The sequence below is a fragment of the Rhinolophus hipposideros genome (genome assembly GCF_964194185.1).
Source record: "Rhinolophus hipposideros genome assembly, chromosome: 13".
Lineage (NCBI taxonomy): Eukaryota > Metazoa > Chordata > Mammalia > Chiroptera > Rhinolophidae > Rhinolophus > Rhinolophus hipposideros.
Window position 1 is genome coordinate 70191509 of NC_138059.1, and position 19773 is coordinate 70211281.

Genomic DNA, 19773 nt, shown 5'->3' on the forward strand with positions numbered 1-19773 from the left:
ACTGAACATATTTAAAGATTCTAGTGAACCGAAGTGGAGTGGTCACAGGTAGAAGATACAGATTTACTGAAGAAAAATGCCAAGTAAATATTGTTTGCTCACAGTTCGGGAGGCCCAGTCGGAAGCCAAGGTCTTCGCAGGGCTCCATGCCCCTCTCCCCGCCTTGGGAGGCTGCCGCCATCCCTGGCATTCCTGAGCTCACAGCTGCCTTGTCTTCACGGGGCCTTTTCCTGTGTCTCTTCTCTACGCTTCACTTCTAAGGACACTTGTTGGATTCAGGACCCACCTGATCCAGGAAGTTCTCATCTGAAGATTCTTAATTACATCTGCAAAGACCCTTTTTCCAAGTAAGGAACATTCCCGGGTTCCACGTACACATTATCATTTGGGGTGTCACCGTTCAACCCACTAACCACCTATCTGATTGTTTTTGGAGGGTGTTGTTTAAGGAGAGGCTGTTAGTCATGTGGGTTCTTGAGAGGTTTTTCTCATTCTCAGGCTGCCCGTTTCCAATGACTTTTTACATAAAGAAGTGCCTTTTCCTTAGTGTGATCTTCTGTTTTATAGTTTTGCAAGGTTTTAGTTACCCAAGTTTAGTTCATTTTAATGCGCTTCTATCTGTCGTCTTACCCCAGCAGTACATTTGAAATCCTGAATAACAATGAGACATGTGCCTTGAGACTCTTCTGTGATCATCTAAAATGGTATGTTAAAGCCCATTAGGAAGGTTAGAATCTGTTAGATCGTTTCTCTGTGGTGAAGAGATCACAGCAGTTTGCCATTAAAACAGGCATGGGACACCTCCGCAGATTGAGAGCACTCAGGTCCTATCTTCCCGATTTTTTCCGATTTGACAAGTTCTATCCCCACTTGCTGGATTCACAGAAATCTCTCCTTTCAGTCTTCTGAATTGTCTGAGTATGCTGAGAGTTGATTCAGCGCAAACAGACCACGTTGCCTTCTATTTGCCCTGTAGAGAAAACGGGACTCTTTCTGACTCATCCACAGCTTTTGGCTCATGCTTTTTCTTTCTGTTTTCGATTTCCGTTGCAGCTACAAGGTATCAACACAGAAAACCCACACAACATATGATGTTCTTGTTGATCCAGAAACGTGTACAAGCTCCAACCGTGCACAGGGCTCAGGTACCAAAATTATGATTATTTAACTCGTACTTCTATGCCAAAAATTGTCTCCAAAGAGATCTGCAATGGCAGGGTACTCGGATCTGAAAATTGTACCAGTCCTTCCATTCCTTTCTAGAGTAAACTTTCCCCAACAAGTATCTTCAACCTGATGTTGAGTCCAAGTAACCAGTCAGGGTTCCTTTCTCTCATGATGAATGTCCCCCGTCAGCGGATATCAGTCTGCGACAACTCAGTCTTTCATAAGCAATCCAATATCACAGGACTTCAAAAAATAAGAACTTGGGTTCTTGATCTCATCCTGCCCAGGAATATATCTGTGGGAATGTAATTATTTCTTCCCTGATAACCAGTTGTGCATATCAAGGGATGCTGGATTCGGAGAACTGATGTAGTCATAACATAAGTAATGCTAATCTTTTTTTATTGTTTAATTAACTAATTATTTTATTTCATGTTTTAAAATAGACTTTATTTTTAAAAACGGTTTTAGGTTTACAGAAAACCTAGAAGAAAGAACAGAAAGTTCACATATATCCCCTCCACTCCGTCCAGTTTCCACTGTTATGAATGTCTTGCATTAGTGTGGTGCTTTTGTTATAATTCACGAATCAATTATCGTTACATGGTTAATAAGTGAAGTCTATAGTTTACATTAGTGTTCACTGTTTGTGCTGTAAATTTCTATGGGTTTTGACAAATGTACGTCACGTATTCACCATTATAGTGTCACATAGTTTCACTGCTTTATTACCCTGTACACCACAAACTCCTCCTTCCCTCAATAACCCCTGGCAACCACTGATCCTTTTAATGTCACCATAATTTTGCCATTTCTAGAATGCAATATAATTGGAATCATCTGGTATGTAGCTCTTCAAGACTGGATTCTTCCACACAATATGCATTTAAGACACTTTCATGTCCTTTTGTGGCTTACTGTCTCATTTCTTTATCACTGATTATATTCCACTGAATAGAACGCTAAGGGGTCTGTCCAGGGATGTTGCCCATTTTTTTAATTGGATTATTTGTTTTGTTGTTGTTTTTTTTTTTTGTTGTTATTTCTTGTGTTATTGAGTTTTAACAGTTCTTTGGATATTTTGAAAGCAAGTCCTTTTGCAAATATTTTCTTCCCTTTTGTGGCTCGTCTTTTCACTCTTGTAACAGAGTTTTAATCTTAATGAAGTCCAACTTCATTTCTTTCTTTTATGGATTGTACTACTGGATGTTGTATCTAAAAAGTTATCATTAAATCCAGGGTTGTGGAGATTTTTTTACTATTATTTTTTCTGTTAGTTTTATAGTTTAGTGTTTTACATTTAGGTCTATGATCCATTTATGAAAAGTATAAGGCTGGTTTTTTATGTGTGGATATTCAGTTGTTCCAACGCTATCTGATGAAAAAACTTTGCTTTCTCCTTTGAACTGGCTTGGATCCTCTGCAAAGAATAGTTGACTATGTTAGTGTTGGCCTACTTTGAGCTCTCCTATCGATGTGTGTGTTCTTTCACCAATATCACATTGTCGTGATTACTCTAGCTTTATAATAAGCTTTGAGTGTGGACAGTGTCAGCACTCTTCACTTTCCTTTTCAATACTGTGTTGACTATTGTGGGTCTTTTCATATTCCTTATAAACTTCACAATCAGGCTGTCGATAGCCAAGAATGACTTGCTCGATTTTGATTGGAATTGCATTGATCAAGTTGGAAATCACTGACATCTCAAAAGTACTGAGTCTTCCATGCTCAAAAATACTGAGCATGGAAAATACCTCTCCACGTATTTAGTTCTTTATTGATTTCTTTCATCAGGGTTTTATAGGTTTTCTCATATAGATATTATACGTATTTGTTATATTTATACCTGTGTATTTCCTTTTTTGATGCTAATGTAAATGATTTGTTTTTAATTTCAAATGCCAATTGTTCATTACTGATATACAGAAAAGCAATCGTCTGTTGTACATTAACCTTGTATCTGCAACCTTGCTATATTGCTTATTAGGTCCAGGAGTTAGTTTGTTGATTTTTTTTTTTTTCCAGAAGGCAAGAGGGACGTCCTCTGTAGACCAAAAAAAACACTTTTATTTCATCTTTATATATTTTATTTCACTTTTCTCGTATTATTGGATTAACTCGGACGACCCAAATGATGCTGAGTAAGGGTGTTGATAGGGTACATCATGAACTTCCTCTTAATCTTAAGATAAAGATACTCTTAAGTATTAAAGAGTTTTTAAAAAGGAAAGAGAGAATATCAGATTTGAATTTTGGAAAGATAACTCAAGTGCCAGTGAGATAATGGGATCCACCAGGAGCCTGCTGAAGGTTCTGGAAGTGGTCCCACTGGTATCTGGTGCCTCCCTGAACCAAGAATACAGTGAATGACTTACACAGGTGTGAAGGAGATTCACTAATTTACAGGATTTGGTGACGAATTCTATGAAGGAGCCAGGGTGTCAAGGATAACGGCAGGCTTTCAGGATTGAAGGACTGGGCAGTGCAGACGCCGTGACCTAAGACGGAGAATGCAGAAGCAGGAACAGGCGAAAAGTGATGGGAAGTAGTTCTCTGTTGTGCCTGATGGGCCCCGGGACATCTGGCTAGTGGTTTATAACTGACATTTGCACTGAGTGGTTCTAAAGCTCACGAAGCACACCTGAGGGTGTACTTGGGAGCTATCTAAACAAAGACAGAAGCTGAAATCTGTGAGGACTCCTAGAACAGAGATAAAGTTAAAAAATCAGAACTTGTAAAAGTCAATTATTAACCTATTAGTCACTGGATATTAAATTTTATAACTGATAGTAAAGGACAGCCTTTCATGTACATGTATTAGACTGAGTCATTCTAGAAAGTATTTGGCCTTCTCCAGCAGCCTTTATACTCGTGTTTTCAACCAGCCTCTATTCTAATGACTAAAAGTTACATAATTCAAACATATGAGTCATGGTTAGGCAAAATATTTTTATGGATAAAATAATGTATAACATCCAAAAGTTAGTTCCTATTGGATATCAGAAAAGTCCCTGACATTTGATTCATAACAAATTTACAAAGAAACAGATGTTCAAGAAAAAGACTTCCTAGCCTATTTGAAACCACTTCTGGGTTCCTGTTAACTTATGGTATTGTCTTATAACTCAACGTATTATTTACCATATATTATTGCAATTCATGTTATTATTTATATGAAAACTACTAGGTGCAAGGTACTGTGCTGAGCATTCTGTGGGATACAAAGAGGAATCAAACATAAACTGTCCTTAAGATCCTTACAGCCTAGTCTGGGGAAATAAGACACAAACTTAGGTAAGTATTCAAGGAGCACAGACTTAAGAATCACAGACAATTTTAAAATGAAATGAAGAAAACAGTCCCACTTACAGTAGCATCAAAGACACATAACATACTTAGGAATAAATTTAACAAAAGAAGTTCAAAGCTTACAGTCTGAAAACTACAAAACATTACTGAAAGAAATTACGGAAGATCTAAATAGAAAAACGTCCCATGTTCATGGATCAGAAGCATTCTATGCATTGTTAAAAAGACAGTACTCCTCCAACCCCCAAATTGATCTGCAGGTGCAACGAAATCCCTTTCAGAATCCCAATTGATTGCTTCCTAGAAATTGGCCAGCTGATTCTAAAATCCATATGGAATTGCAAGGGGCCTGAAACAGCCAAAACAAGAAGGAGAACAAACTAGGACTCACACTTTCCAATTTCAAAACTTCTCCAAAGCAACAGTAATAAAGATAGTGTGGTACTGGCACAGCATAAATATGAGATGAGTACATAAATGCAATAGAATTGAAGAGTCCAGAAGTAAACTCATATCATACATCTATAGTCAAAGGGTGCCAGGATTACTCAGTCGGGTTAAGAATAGTCTTTTCCTCTCTAAATATGGCTCATCTATTGCTTTATAAGACACGCATTTCTGAGTAAATTTCACTTCAGTCCTTGATTATATGTTGTTCACTGGAAACGACCTCTCCTCATTATTATTGTTGTTGTTGTTGTTGTTATATACAGAGCATTGCACGTAGTAGGGGATTGATAAATATTTATGAAAGGAAGAAAATTATCAAGACGGGTCAGCCATAAAGGAAGGGGTGAAGGGGGCAAAATGAAAAAGAAAATGTGATTTTTACTTTCCGTGTCTCAAAAAATTTGAGCACTTTGAAGGACCTCAGGGATAACTCAATTTACACATTTTATAGGGAATTGAAGAGTCCCAAAGAGGTTCAATGAGGTATCTAAGATCACAGCACTTGCTAAGAACAAAGCTAGTCACCAATTAGATCTGATTCTTCATTCAGTGTCCCTACACTCCACTGCAATGCTGGTTCACTGAAAAGCAATCTAATCAAGGGTGTCCATGAAAATATATTTTTCCATATTGCAGAAGATTGCTTCATTTATCCTGAAAATGGACGTTCAATCATAGATTCTAAAATAAAATATCTAACTTTAAAATCATTGCTAATTGGATTTATGGTTCAGGTTTTTTTTTTTATCCACATTATTTCTATTTTGTGACTGTGGTTGAGCTAAATACTGAAAAAACAAACAAGCCAGTAAACCGTATCAGCTAATACCCACAGAATGCAGTATGTGGCTTTGTAGATCTCATGCCACAGAATTTAGGATTCAGACTAAACTCAGGGTATTATTCTAATTTTCCTTGAAGTTTATTAATTCTTTCCAAATGAGGGAGGGACATACATGACGTTATCTAGTGGGCCTCCCAGATAACCGAAATTCCTCAAAAACAGGAGGGTGTGGCCCTATAGTTTATGTTTTAACAAGCCTTTCAGTTCATTCTGAAATACCCTAAAGCTATGAATCACTATGTTGGTCCACACCCATCAACAATTTTCACCCAAATTACTGCAATTATTTACCACTGTCTCCTTGTTTTCCATTCCTCCTCAAAATTATCTACATGATTGACAGAAAATAAAATTATAAGGTAAAAATCTTATGGTGTTATTAGTTCATTTTTCATTCATTCATCAAACAGTGATTGAGAGTGCTAGTCCGTCAGGGTACAGCAGTGAACACAAAAGACAAAGATTTCTATTCTTCGGGCACTTACATTGAGTGTCTTTTTTTTTCCCCTACAAACACTCCTCAGTGATTTCCTGGTGCTTAGGGAAAAGTCCAAACTCCTTTGTATGGTGGCACAACACTCAGTGGTCCAGGCTTCCTCTGAGGATTGGGGTCTCATCTTGCATGCTACCATCCAACCACACCAGGCAGGTTGGTTTCTTTACATTCCTTTGCAAGGTGATTCATCCTCTCCCTGGAGAAGGGCTCCCCCCAACCCTATTCTGCTACTTTCAGTAACACCTACGCATACTTTAAGATTCATGAATCACGTGTGACCGAAAGTCATGCCAGAAGAAACATTTGATCTGAATAGGCCTATATGCATTAAAGAAATGAATTAATAATTAATAACCTTACAAAACAGAAAGCACCAAGCCCAGACGGGTTTGCTGTTAAACTCTACCAAACACTTAAGAAAGAAATTAAACCAAATTTCTGCAGTTTCTTTCAGAGGATAGAAGCAAATGGAATACTTCCTAATTCATTCTACGAGGCCAGCATTACCTTAACACCCAAACCAGACAAAGACATTACAGGAAAAGAAAACCACAGGCCCCTATCTCCCAGGAACACAGACAAAAATCCTCAACAAAATCTTAGCAAATTACATCCAAAAAAATACAAACAGAAACATTTATCAACAAGCAAGATAAAGAAGTAAATGATAAACTGGAAAAATGTTTTCACAAATATGACAGTTATGAAGTTATTATACTTAATATATAATAAGCTCTTGGCAAATAATAGAAATAGTATTAAAAGTCAGTAGGAGAATGGCAAAGGGTCTCGAAGGCTATAAATGAGAAGCAATAAGCTCATCACCACCCTCTGCACTATCATGTTTCTGCCCGTGCCACTCATTTAGCCATGCCTACAACTGTGTGGAGTTACGTGGTTTAAGTATTGCAGAGAAGCATGGCATCACCAGAGAGTTTTCCATTGCATTTGAATTCTAAAGCTTTTTTAAAAACAGAGTCCCTTAAAAAAAAAAGTGTAGACAATCCAAAGGATAAATACCAATAACTGCTTAATAGAAATGATGAGGACCCATAAAACCCAAGACAATCTTTCAAAAGAACATAGTTGGAGGACTTACACTTCCAATTTCAAAACTAACTGCTGAGCTACAGTGATGAAGGCCGTGTGGTGCTGACATATAGACAATGCAATGGCACTGAAAGGCCAAACATAAACCGAGACATTGGGATTCAACTGATTTTCAATAAAGGTGCCAAGACAGTTTGACGGCAAAAACAGGTGCAAGAGGTACAAGAAAGAATAAACTTGGACACCTACCTCCTACCATATACAAAAATTAACTGAAAATGATCAAAGACCTACATGTGATCTTAAACTATAAAACTCTTAGGAAATAAATATAGGTGTAGATCTTTGTGACCTTGCATTAGGCAAGTCTCTTAGATATGATACTAAAAGCATGACCACCACCACCAACAACAATAACAAAAAATCCCAAAATAAATAAATTGGACTTAATCAAAATACAAAAACTTTTGTGCTTCAAGAGAAAGCACCAAGAAAGTGAAAAGACAACCCACAAGATAGGGGAGAATATTTACAAATTGCGTAACTGATAAGGGTCTAGTATCCAGGATATATAAAAAAAACTCTCACAAACAATGAAAAGACAGCCCAATTTAAAACTGAGCAAAGGATTTGAAGAGATGACTCTTCAAAAAAAGATATACAAGTGGTCAATAATTACAGTCATTATGAAAAGATGCTTGACTGGTTAACCATCAGGGAAATGCAAATCAAAAGAACAATGAGATACCACTTCTCACACACCAGAATGCCTAGAGGGAAAAAGCCAGAGGACAAGTTTTATGAAGGTGTGAAGAAACTGCAACCCTCACACATGGCTGGTGAGAATGTAAAATGGTGCAGCCACGTAGGAAATAGTTCAGAATTTCCTCAAAAATTTAAGATAGAGTTACCACATCACCCAGAAGTTCCATTTGTAGGTATATGTCCAAGAGAATTGCACAAAACATTATATACCAACGTTCTAAGCAGCATTACTCATAATAGCCAAAGAGTGGCAGCAACTCCAATGTCCATCAACTTATGGATGGGTAAACCAAATGTGCTCTATCCATACGTAGAATATTATTAATCCGTAAGAAGAAATGAAGTAGTGATTCAGGCCGTACTACAGGTTAACCTTGAAAACGTTATGCTAAGTGGAAAATGCCCCAAACAAAAGCTATCTATTGTATGATTCCATTTATACTGAAAAGCCTGGAAAGGACACATCCATAGAGACCGAGAGTAGCCCAGTGGCTGCCCCTGTCTGATGACAGGGAATGAAAAGTTACTGCTAACGGTTTTCATCACTCCTTGAGGTGATGAACATGGTCTGGATGTAGACAGCAGTGATGACTGTGTAACTTGTGACTATCCTAAAAGGCACTAAATGGTACACCTTAAAAAGTGCGTTGAATTGACTTTGATGGGTCTTTTCTGGAAAACAATTTGATAACATGTATTAAGAAGCTTAAAATGCTGATTCTATTTAACTTAGTCCTTCCCAAATCTAGGAATCTGAATTCCGTATTTGGCAGATCGTATAAAATGAAGGCCTTTATCATTTATTACAAACTTCCCTTTCCCTCTGAGGAAGACAGAAAGAGTGAGTCTCATTATTAGTCTGGACCCTATTTGGACTCTGTAATAGTTCTGATCATTTCTACCCACCCTTTCCACCATGTGGATGTACTCTGGATGACTGTAACGGTATTCAGAACATCTGTCCAGCTCCCCATCTCCTGTCTCTACAATTCAAACAGTCCAGTCACCATCTCAATGTTCCCAATATCCTTCTTTCATTATGTTATCAACATGTTCTCCCTCAAAAAAAAAGTTATTAACTGCTTTGCCTCATACTAGGAAGAGCATATTCTGGAACCAGATTGCACTTGGGTTTGAATTCCAGTTTTACCACTTGCCATCCATGTGATCTGGGTCTCAGTACCCTCATTACATAAATTTTTAATACATGGAAAGCACTCAGAACAGCATTGGCACATAGTAAATCCCGAATGTGTCATTATTATTATTATTATTATTATTATTATTATATTATTATTATCATCATCATCACTGCATAGATATATCACAAAACTCAAATGAGATATTGTGCATGAAACTCACTTGGTAGTACAGTGGCATATGTCTCCCTCATCCTCATAGATTATAAAAGAACAAGAACTATTACTTTTTAATGGCCCCCATTGCACATAGTAAGTGCTCAAAAATATGTAGTGTAATTGTTACTTTTATGATCACATCACTGTGGACGTTTGGTTATGTGTAGACTGAAGTCTGAACACCATCATATGGAGATCGCTCATCTTACCACGGTACACAGGTCCACTGGTATCTTCTGTCCCATCTCTGGTCTTCAAAGCGGACTCCACAGTGGACAGTCCACGGCAGCGTGGAAGGGAAAGTTTAGAGTCTACATTTTGTTCCTATCTCATCTTTGTAAATATTCATTTTCTGTATATATCATCATTCATGGATGCAAAAGTACTGTGAAAAGGCTAGACTAGGTAAATATTATATGTATTAGAAGTACATGTTCATTTTTTTTTTTTTTTTTTACTAAAGGCATGTACTGTCTCAAACGCCTGGAGATCAGCGCATTCTCCCACCACATGGTCTCTCTCCGAGCACCAAGCTGACCCACACCTCCTCCCAGAGGACCGTTTACCTCTTTGTTTCCAACCTGGCTCGTAGCCAGTGTGTTTGTTAGAAATGACAGGGTGGCAGCTACTTCTTTTCAAGCTGCAACTTGCACTCTTTACACCAAGACTTAACCATTTGCAAATGTAAGCTTTATGAAAGAAGTGTCTATACCTGGTCCATCATTGTATTATGCCCACTCTTCTATCAACGAACGACACCAATGGGTTTTCCGTAATTTTATTATCTGGGCGGGGAATCAGCATAACAGGCTCCAAATACATGTGTGCTGGATGAATCAACTAAGAGAGATTGCTGGTGCGAGGGAGGGGAGTGCGCTGGTTAGTCAGAGACTTACATGCCTCTTACACCTACAAACTGGGCAGCCCCGAGCCTCGGATTCTTCCTCTGAAAGGAAGGTAAGGATACCTCTCTGCTAGGGACATCGTGAGGGTGAAATTCGTGACGCTGGGAACCTAACAAGCACGTCATAAGTGTTGGTACCATTGTGATCTCCCTGAGATGTAAAGATAGTCATGTCTGCAAAGCCTCCAGTACACGCCGTGTACTGAGTGAATAAGTGACCACATCTTCTCTACCAGTCATATTGACACGAACAATTCTTTGTGACGTTCTCCTTCCCTCAAATTCATCAGCTCACGTTTACAGACAACTTTCTTGAGATGGTCACGGTTCTATTCACTTGGATTGATTAGTTAATGTGCTCGTCCACGTCTTATGACTTAATCTCCTTAAGAAGAGTAGCCATGCTTTGCTTTGTTTGAATAGCATCCTCCTTGCTGCTGTGTGTTTTAATGAGACTAGCTCCTCTATGTTTCCCGGGGGAAAAAATGAGTCCGGTGAATCAAACTCTTTTTGAATTGCCAACAGCACATTTTTTTTTGCAGTTTCACACACATGTAATTATTTATAAATGTTGCAGAACTAATACAAGTTGATTCCCTGCCCAGATAATAAAATTAAATAAAAAATATTAGCGTGACTCAGCAAGATTAATTTACTGATATCATTTAATGCAGAAAAAGTCAAAAAGTCATGAAGTATAAAATGGGGCAATTACCATTTAGTGTGTATTATTTTACTTGTCAATGTGCAAAATCAGGGACCACTTTGGCATAGTGTTCAATATCATTTTAAATTTCCCACATCCCTCAAAGAAATATAACGCTGAATTTCCCAAGGGTCATGCCACTTCAGTATGAGTATGTAGAGAAGACAGTGGAGGGGAAGGAGGGTCATATCGGACAATGTCTCCCATCATCCCAAATGATGAACATTTGGGAGGGTTTTTCATTTTCCATGTGGGGCTTCAAGGATTGGTTATCAGTTAAATCAACACATCTCATTACATTGATCCAACTCTTAAAGTGTAAAAAAAATTATTTTGTAGATGCCATAATTGTCTAAGTAGAAAATCCCAAAGAATCAGCAACAACACCTTTTGGAACTAATAAGCAATTGTAGCAAGGTCTCAGGATACACGATTAACATAGAAAAGTCAGTTGCTTTCCTACATATCTGCAATGAACTAGAATTTCAAATTTAAAACACAACTCCATTTGCAATAGCATAAAAAATATGAAATACTTAGGTATAGATCTAACAAAATATGAACAGGATCGATCTGAGGAAAAGTACAAAACTCTGATGAAAGAAATCAAAGAAAGATCAAAACGAAAGGAAAGATATTCTATGATCATGGATAGGAAAACTCAATATTGTTAAGATGTTAGTTCAGATACCTCAACCAAGAAAATATTCAGATGGCAAGAGTACCTGAAGGATCCCCCACATCAGATGACACTAGGGAATTGCTAATTAAAACAGCAACAATTAGCTACCACAACACACCCATTAGAATGGCTAAAATTCAAAACACTGACACCACTAAACTCTGGCGAGGACGAGGAGCAACAGGAACTCTCACTTACCCCAGGCGGGAATGCAAATTGGTGCAGCCGCTCTGGAAGACAGTTTGGTGGTTTGTACAAAGCTAAACATAGTCTTACCACATTAATCCAGCAATCACTTTCCTAGGTATTTATCTAAGTAAATTGAAAACTCACTTTCTATGTCTACAAAAAACCCTGCACACAAATGCTTATAGAAGCTTTATTTGTAAGTGCCAAAAATTGGAAGTAACCAAGACATGCCCTTCAATTGGTGAATGGAGAAACACACTGTGGCACATCCATTCAATAGAATTTTATTCAGCAATAAAGAGATTAGGTGTCCAGCCACAGCCACAGTAAGTCATGGAACCTGAACTACACATTGCTAAATGAAAGAATCCAGTCTAAAAAAGCTACTGCATGACTCCCAACTATATGACATTCCAGAAAGGCAAAACTTCAGAGACCATAAACGAATCAATGGTTGCCATGGGTTCAAGGCAAGCGTGGGAGCCAGGGGAATCAGTGGAGTACAGGGGATTTTTTAGGGCAGTGGATCTATTCTGTATGACATTGAAATGGTGACACGTGACATTGTTCATTTGTCAAAACCCACAGGATGTACCATACAAAGAGTCAACCCTAATGCCCACTATAGACTTGAGTTAAGAATAATGTGTCAGTATTGGTTCACCAGTTGTGATACATGTACCACCCAAATGCAGGATGTTAATAATAGAGGGAATTGTGCAGAGGAAGATTGGGTATATGGGAATCTCTATTTTCTACTCAGTTTTTCTGTAAACCTAAAAGTGCTCTAAAAAATAAAATCTATTATAAAAAAATTGTCCATAGTAAACAGAAAAATTAACAGCAAATTATACACACACACACACACACACACATTCAGAAAAAAATAACTATACATCTCTTTTCAGGATAATTTATAAATGTTATATTCTGTTATTTTCCCTCTCCCAATATAAGGCTTCTACAGGGACTGTCAATGGGAAGTGAGGAAATGCAAAGCGCTATGCTAAATTATGCTTCCATGTATTTGGTAGTGAAGGGAAGGAACCAGGGCTGAGATGGGTAGTTGTAGGAGTCCAAAGGTCTGGGAAATAATTGTTTTTAAAGGCTGTAATGATGCCAACAATGAAAGTATATAGTCAATAGCTCATTGAGTTTTCTTCTTTTCTTATTTCACTTTCTTTCGAGGAATACACATGGATACAGGAAGGTACAACTGGATAACAACAGTATCTATCAAATTTTACCAATGAGTTCAAGTGTGAGAAAAAGCAAACAAGCACGTACCAGGACCTCGAAGCTGACCGTGAGAACGTGCCGATACTCTTCACCATTTTTACCTTCGATCTCACAATCAGATGACGCTACTGGCAACAGCACAAGGATCAGGGGAGGAATTCCAAAGATATACCTAAGAGAAACTGAAGTCAACAGTAAGTAAGAAGAAGCGAAACATACTGCAGGTTTCATCACTTAACCCCTTATTACCTAACTTGATTATGGTGTCTCAGCTGGCCTGACCACTGATGTCTAATAATTGTATACACGCACCTCGGTTTTTGGATAGAGTGGGAAGGACCCTAAAATTCAATATTGTGTAACCAAACAAAGTAGGACGATATTTCAGTGTTCAGGTTTCCTTCTAACTAAACTTTTTAGTTTAGCAATTACTCTTTGGGGAAGTGCAGAACACGTGTGTGATAACGATAGATCCTTTGTGCTTCTGAAAACATTCTAGGGTATAAATACTGTTAATCCAATGTTGACTTATATTGAACATCTGCAGGTAAACTACAGGTAAAACAGTTACAGTTGTTTTGAAATTTGATGACACTCTGGCATGTGATTGTATATTTATGTGAAAACTTGACAGCTGTCCAAGTATCCAGCTACTTCCGGCACGCAGCTTTGCAGGTTTATCTCCATGGGACTACACTGTGATATAATCTTTCCTTTTAATGATGGTTCTTAAAGGGTTTCCCCTTCCCAGAACTGTGACGGAGATAACATTCATATTTGAGACTCCTCTTCTTATCTTTCCAGTATCTCCTGTTTCTAAGTGCCCCAAAACCCATATTCTCTTCAAACACAGATCTGTCTAGCTTCTTAACATGTTAGAACACTCAAGTTCATGCCCTGTTAACTAATGATTTATATCTGTTTTGGATAAGCTTTCACAAATATGGGCAATTGTCTCAGCAAAAGGAATGAGATTATAAACGGTATCATTGCAGGAAGTAATACTCTGGACAGAAAACCAGTGGTTCTCTCGGCCATTAAAATCTGGCTATATAGTGACTTATTTCTTCATAAGCTTGCCAGGGCTTCATGTCTGCATCTTTCTATAAATGTAACTGTACTTGTTAAGTGCAAGGCATTTCACACGTGTGCCTTTCCTGAGGAAGACTGCAAACAATACTCTTTGGAACCCAAGGAACTAACATTGTGACAATGACCTAAAAGACTGTTGAACAGATCATAAAGTTCACAATGACACTGTCATTCATTATACCATTATCTAAAAATTAGTAGCACTCCCCAATAAATTACGTGCTATTAGAGACGCGTATTTTTCCAAATAGAGTAGGTTGGCTAGATAGCAGATATGGAAACACATGATCCGATATGCATCTCATCTTCCTCTGCCACTGACAGTGACAAGGTCAGAAACACAACACGAGACATGGAATGGAGTCACTGCTCTGCCACTGTGTGTCTATACACATGACAGGGAATAACTCCAAAGACATGCACGGTGATGATGATGCTTATTGCCTTTAGTGGACCACCTAGCACGTGCCACGCACTGTTCGGTGCCACACACATTTTCTCTCCAAAGATCAAGAGTCCTGCAAATTCATCTTTTCCTAAAACACAGGTGCCTCACCAGGGTTTGATCAGATATGACCGTATCTTTTGATAACACGTAATCACTTTGGTCTCGTGACTGAAAACCACTCCCACGTCACATTATGCAACTCTGCCTCTCTCTCTTCTACTACTGGCCGCTCATCCTAAAGATTCTCGGACAAGAACAATTACCGGGTCCTAACTTTAAAGTCAGATGTGTATGGATTGTATAGAGCCAAACTCTTCTCTGTCACCTTATAGGTATCTGGGAGGTATACTTTGGGAAGATTAGACAATAAAGGAAAAGTTATATAGCACGTAATTTGAAACGAGCTTAAGTGAAATGTAACAATTAAATACTAGAATGAAAAAGACATGTTTAACATCATATATAAATGTTATTTCAAAGGTCCACCTCTTATATTTTAATAAGGAAGGTTGTTTTATTTTCTATACAGAACAATAGCTGTTATATCCTCTTCACCCCGAGCTTTAGTAATTATTGTTCCCAAATTCACATGAGCCCATTTATTCACTGAATGGCATTTTACTAATGCTTTCAAATGATGTTGGTGGAAAATTCAGTCTTTATGTGTGTATGTGTGTATGTATCACAACTAGTTTCTCAAGTTGAAAACATAATTTGACTTGTCCGTTAAGAGTATCTTTTGTACGACTGTTAAATAAGTTAGCCCCAGCTACTCTAAGGCAAGTATAGCACAACGGGTTCGCAGGGTGGAGACTTGGGGCGTCTGTGTTGGTATGACAGTGGGTTGGTTGTGTGACTGAATGAATGACAGAACGTCTTCTAAGCTTCACTTCTCTGATTGGTAAAATGAAATCTTTCCTCTAAACGAGACCTTCAGGTCCCTTCCAACTCTGAAGCACCTTAATTCTAAAAACTGACTTGGCCATCCAAATACAGTGACTCTTTAGATCTGAACTAGCCTCATAGACGATGTTGCAAACACACCCAGGCTTCGGACCCACGCATCATAGGTTCCCACCTCACACATCATAGGTTCCCACCTCTCTCATTAATCATTCGCACTTTGCTCTGTAATTAAAGTCTTTTCTCCACACCACGTAAAAAGTAACTTGAATATCGCTTAGCCTGAGCTGGTTTTTGATATTGTTGTCACAGTGGGAAAGGGACTCTTGTTTTGCTTTGTTTCAGATTATACACAGACACCCACACCTTCCCCTAACCCTGACCTTTTCATTAGGTCACAGAAAAGATAAACTATAAGGAATAATGCGAGGCGAGCTTGGGCTTGTAGAATTTTCTTTAGATCTCCTGAAGGGATTGAAACTGGAGAGTTTGTTTTCAGTAGGGAATTTGGTTAAGCCAAAATGATGGCTGTCTAAAAAAAATTCCTGTTGGTTTTTAATTTAAGCCAAATAATACATTCAATCCTCAGCTACTTAAGTTATGGGGTCAAAGTGAACATAAATAAATTAGTTTCTACAATCCACCAAATCCAATCTTTCATCAGCTTTTAAGACAAATGAGTGTTAACTGACTGTCCATTATAAACATATATAGACCATTTTCACTGGGAATTAAAAAAAAATGTTCAAAAAACATTCAGGATGAAATGAAAGACATTATCTGAATATATGACTTGGCTTTAATGTGCTTCATTGGCACAAGCGAATGGGTGAATAAATAAAAAGTTAACGAAGAGTAGAAAACAGCCACATGTTGTATGGAAATCAGCTTTCTAAGGTTACAAAAATGAATTTGATTTTGCTCACGTAAAGAAATCTAATATCTGCCACAAACACATTAAGATTGGACTGTAAATTCTATCCACACATCCCATGATAGACACTTAAAGACATTTCTGAAGCCATCCTATGATATGGCATATAATGTTTCACTGAATCCCCTCACCATTCCATGAGCTAAATACTGTTAATTATTTACATTTTGCAGATGGAGAATCTGGGATCCAAAGAAACTTGCCCCCGACATAGAATGTGTCTAGTAAGAGGCAAGTTTCAAATCCAAGTTTGTCAGGGTAAAAAGTGTAGAAACTTATCTTTTCGCCACTGAGCTACCCTGCTTCCTACAAAAATAACACAGTGTGTGTGTGTAGTCAAGGGGAATACAAACACCACCTTCCTCCAGGCAAACCTCACTAAAAGGGTTTCCTTGCATCAAACAGTCTAACTTCAGGAACACACTAGGCTGTGTGTCAGAGGTGAGACAAGAAAAAAAATTTCCCATGTGAATGAGACATGTAAGTTAGTCCTATAGAATAACCTTTTCCATTTTTGTTTAAGGTATTTAAATATCGATGTGATGCCTTGTGCGAGTCTCCTTTATCCTGTTCAGGCTTCCTAATCTTTCTCAGTTCTCTGTCTCTAGGACCGAGCCATTTTCCAGTCTTCACATATGATGAAATTATCGAAACCAGACAGCAGGGCTGGCATGCACACAGGCGGTCCCTCCACCGCTTCAACTCGCAAAAGAAGTAGCAAAGAAAACAGACAAAGAGTAACCCTATCCTGAAGCTTCTAGTGAAATCTCCCGAAACAAAATGCTGAAAGCCACTCACTGCTGCAATCATTAGGAGAAGTTTGGAATAATATTGGTTTGCTGCTAACAACTTACGGTGCGTGATTCACATAGATCTACTCAAGCAGTAAAGGCTCCCCGTGGGTCCCGCACAGCCCAGCGTCCTTGTCTTGCTTTACCCCTGCACTTTGGATCAGAGGTGACACAAGGATTAGACAGAGCCCTGGAGATGCAGGGAGCAGTCCCTGCAGGGGCCCATGAGCATCGCAAGGAGAACAGGGATAGAATATCTAATTCTCTGAACTTCTGGAGGAGGCGCAGGACAAATCTTCTTCCGTAGTTGTCTCCTTTCACCCTCTACCCCCCACCCCACCACCACCCTTTTTATTTTGTTACTGATCCGGTACTCCTGGGCTCCATCAATTCCTGCTTCTTTCATAGGTTTCAGCGGGAAAGGGAGCCTTTTCATCTAATGGTGGAGCCAGGAGGGCGCACAGACCAGGCGCCCAACGCAGGAACAAGCTGCTCCCTACTCCTGCACCGTCCCCGCCTGCTTCCTTTGCTGGAGGAGGTATTTACTGGAACACATTCCAGTTTCCCCGGGCAGGTCCTCTCCCCTCGCATCTGTTTTCCCCACTTCTCCTTCCAGTAAACTTTCTGGCCCCGGTGGCTGCCAACGGACGCCGGCTCGCCCCGACTCTGCCCTTGTCCATGCTCCGCACAGGGAGCCCATGCTCCGCACAGGGACATCCACTGGCTCCCAGCAAGGGGCTAGAGTGGCGCCGTGGGATCCTGTCCCCGTCGAGGGGCACCCGAATAGAAACAAACAGACGCGCACAGGGGCCTTTCCCAGCGCCAGCCCGTGGACCCGTGTCCCGGCAAAGCGCACCGGGACAGCCCCGGTTGGAAACCCCCAGCGCCGCCGAGGAAGGAAAACGGGGTTTTCCAGAGACCTCTCTGTCCCCTTCGGGTTTAAAAACGCGTCCCGTGGGAGCTGCGCGCTCACTTCTCCGGGGACTTGGGAGCCGCAGGAGCCCAGATGCTCGGGCTGCCCGACGCCGGTGAGTAGCGCCGCGACGCCGCGGGGAGACCCGGCCCGAGCCCCCGGGAGCCGCGCGGGGCCGCAGCGCTGGGTCCCGCGACGGAGGCGGGCGTCGGGGACGGCTCCTCGCAGCCTGCGGGCGCAGCCGCCCCGTGCCGGTGGCTTCGGGCCAGGGGACTCGGGACAGCCGGTGCTCTCGGCAGGTCCAAAGTGCAAGGCCGGGCGGTTCCCGGGCGCGCCCCGGAGTCCCCCTCGTGCCCAGCGCGCACCTGCGCGCCCGCGAGCGAGCGGGGCGCTTACCATGGACCATGGTCTGCGGAGGCGGGCGTGGTCATGATGACCGCGGCGGCAGCAGGAGCGGGCTCTCACCGCCCATGGTCGCCTCCAGGACCCTGGGCTTCACGCAGGTGCCGCAGCCGGTGCGCGCCGGCCGCCTCTGCCGCGGGCCCCGGTCACCCGCGCCGCGCGCGCCGCGCCATCCATGCCCGGGGGGGCGGCCGGCTCAGCGCTCTGCCTGCCCCATAACTTCCGTAGGATCCGCCGCGACGCACTTTCAGTTTCTACTTGGCGCTGGGTCTGCAGGTTCGGGCTCCGCGCTCCTCGCCGGCGCGCTCCCCGCCCCCTCTCCGCGCACCTGCGTCCTCCCCTCGCGCTCCCTGCGCGTCTGGACCCGGACCAAGGCGGGGGGCGCGCGCTGCCCGGCGCCCCGGGAGGACGCAGCCGGCCTTCGGAAGCAGCGGCCAGGCAGAAGACTTTCCAGATGACCTCTGACCGCCCCGGGGGAGCTCGGCCACTGGGATCCGAAAGTATCTGTGCCAATGTGTCCACCGAAGCCACAACCCCGTAGGGCGAAAGCTGGGCTGAGGCGTCGGGGCTCTTGCGCGGAGGTGGGGGACGATGCCAAGTCTTGTAAAAAGGGAAGTAAGAGGGGGTCACGCCCTCCGCCCCTGAGTCCCTCCGAGGGCCTTTTTCCGCTGTCTTTTTTACATGCACCTGCCCAGGTGAGATCGCACAGAAAAATAATGCTGTGGGTCCACCTGCCCTGGGGAAGTGGTGTCTCTGCACGCGAAAACCAAAGCCCAGATTAGGTGGAGGAAATGGAGACTTACTGTAACGGTTACTGTGACCGTCACATGCGCACTTGTCGGAATTGGCTAATAAATCACGCTGTCCGTTTTGACTGTGTGTGGCTGAGGAGCTGGTTTTCTTTCCAGGCCTGAATTATTTAGGTATTTCCTGTTTTAGTTTGGTTTCTGATATTCTGCAGAAACCCTGCTTCAATGAAGGTTGGTAATGTAATGCAATAACGGTGATATGATAACGGCTGTCGTTCGTCTCCCTTTTGCTCTGCGCCACTATTGTGCTAAGCATTTCACACATGTCATCTCATGCAAATTTTTCTTAGAGTTAGGCAGTTTTCTTAGCTGCACTTCATAG

General features: G+C 41.1%; 2 protein-coding genes across 8 annotated transcripts in view; one reads left to right on the forward strand and one right to left on the reverse strand.

Annotated features, from left to right (window-relative positions):
• IL7 (interleukin 7) overlaps nucleotides 1-18981 on the reverse strand; it is a 45625-nt gene extending 26644 nt beyond the window's left edge. For 2 of the 5 annotated variants that reach the window (XR_013994741.1, XM_081070274.1), the window contains exon 1: nucleotides 13208-15421. Coding sequence is in view for 4 of the 5 variants with exons in the window: in XM_081070274.1 (XP_080926400.1) it covers nucleotides 13208-13390 (183 nt within the window). In the remaining variant the exon portion in view is untranslated. Of the gene's footprint in view, nucleotides 1-13207; nucleotides 15422-18636 lie in introns of those variants that run through there. The other 3 variants (XM_081070276.1, XM_081070275.1, XM_081070277.1) reach the window with 3 other exon arrangements.
• LOC308506596 (uncharacterized protein) overlaps nucleotides 1-19514 on the forward strand; it is a 35870-nt gene extending 16356 nt beyond the window's left edge. Inside the window, exons 3-6 of one of the 3 annotated variants that reach the window (XR_013994740.1) lie at nucleotides 105-347; nucleotides 1054-1145; nucleotides 13109-13353; nucleotides 17145-17447. Coding sequence is in view for 1 of the 3 variants with exons in the window: in XM_081070273.1 (XP_080926399.1) it covers nucleotides 18026-18673 (648 nt within the window). In the remaining 2 variants the exon portion in view is untranslated. Of the gene's footprint in view, nucleotides 1-104; nucleotides 348-665; nucleotides 705-1053; nucleotides 1146-13108; nucleotides 15428-17144 lie in introns of those variants that run through there. The other 2 variants (XM_081070273.1, XR_013994739.1) reach the window with 2 other exon arrangements.
• The last annotated feature ends 259 nt before the right edge of the window (nucleotides 19515-19773 follow it).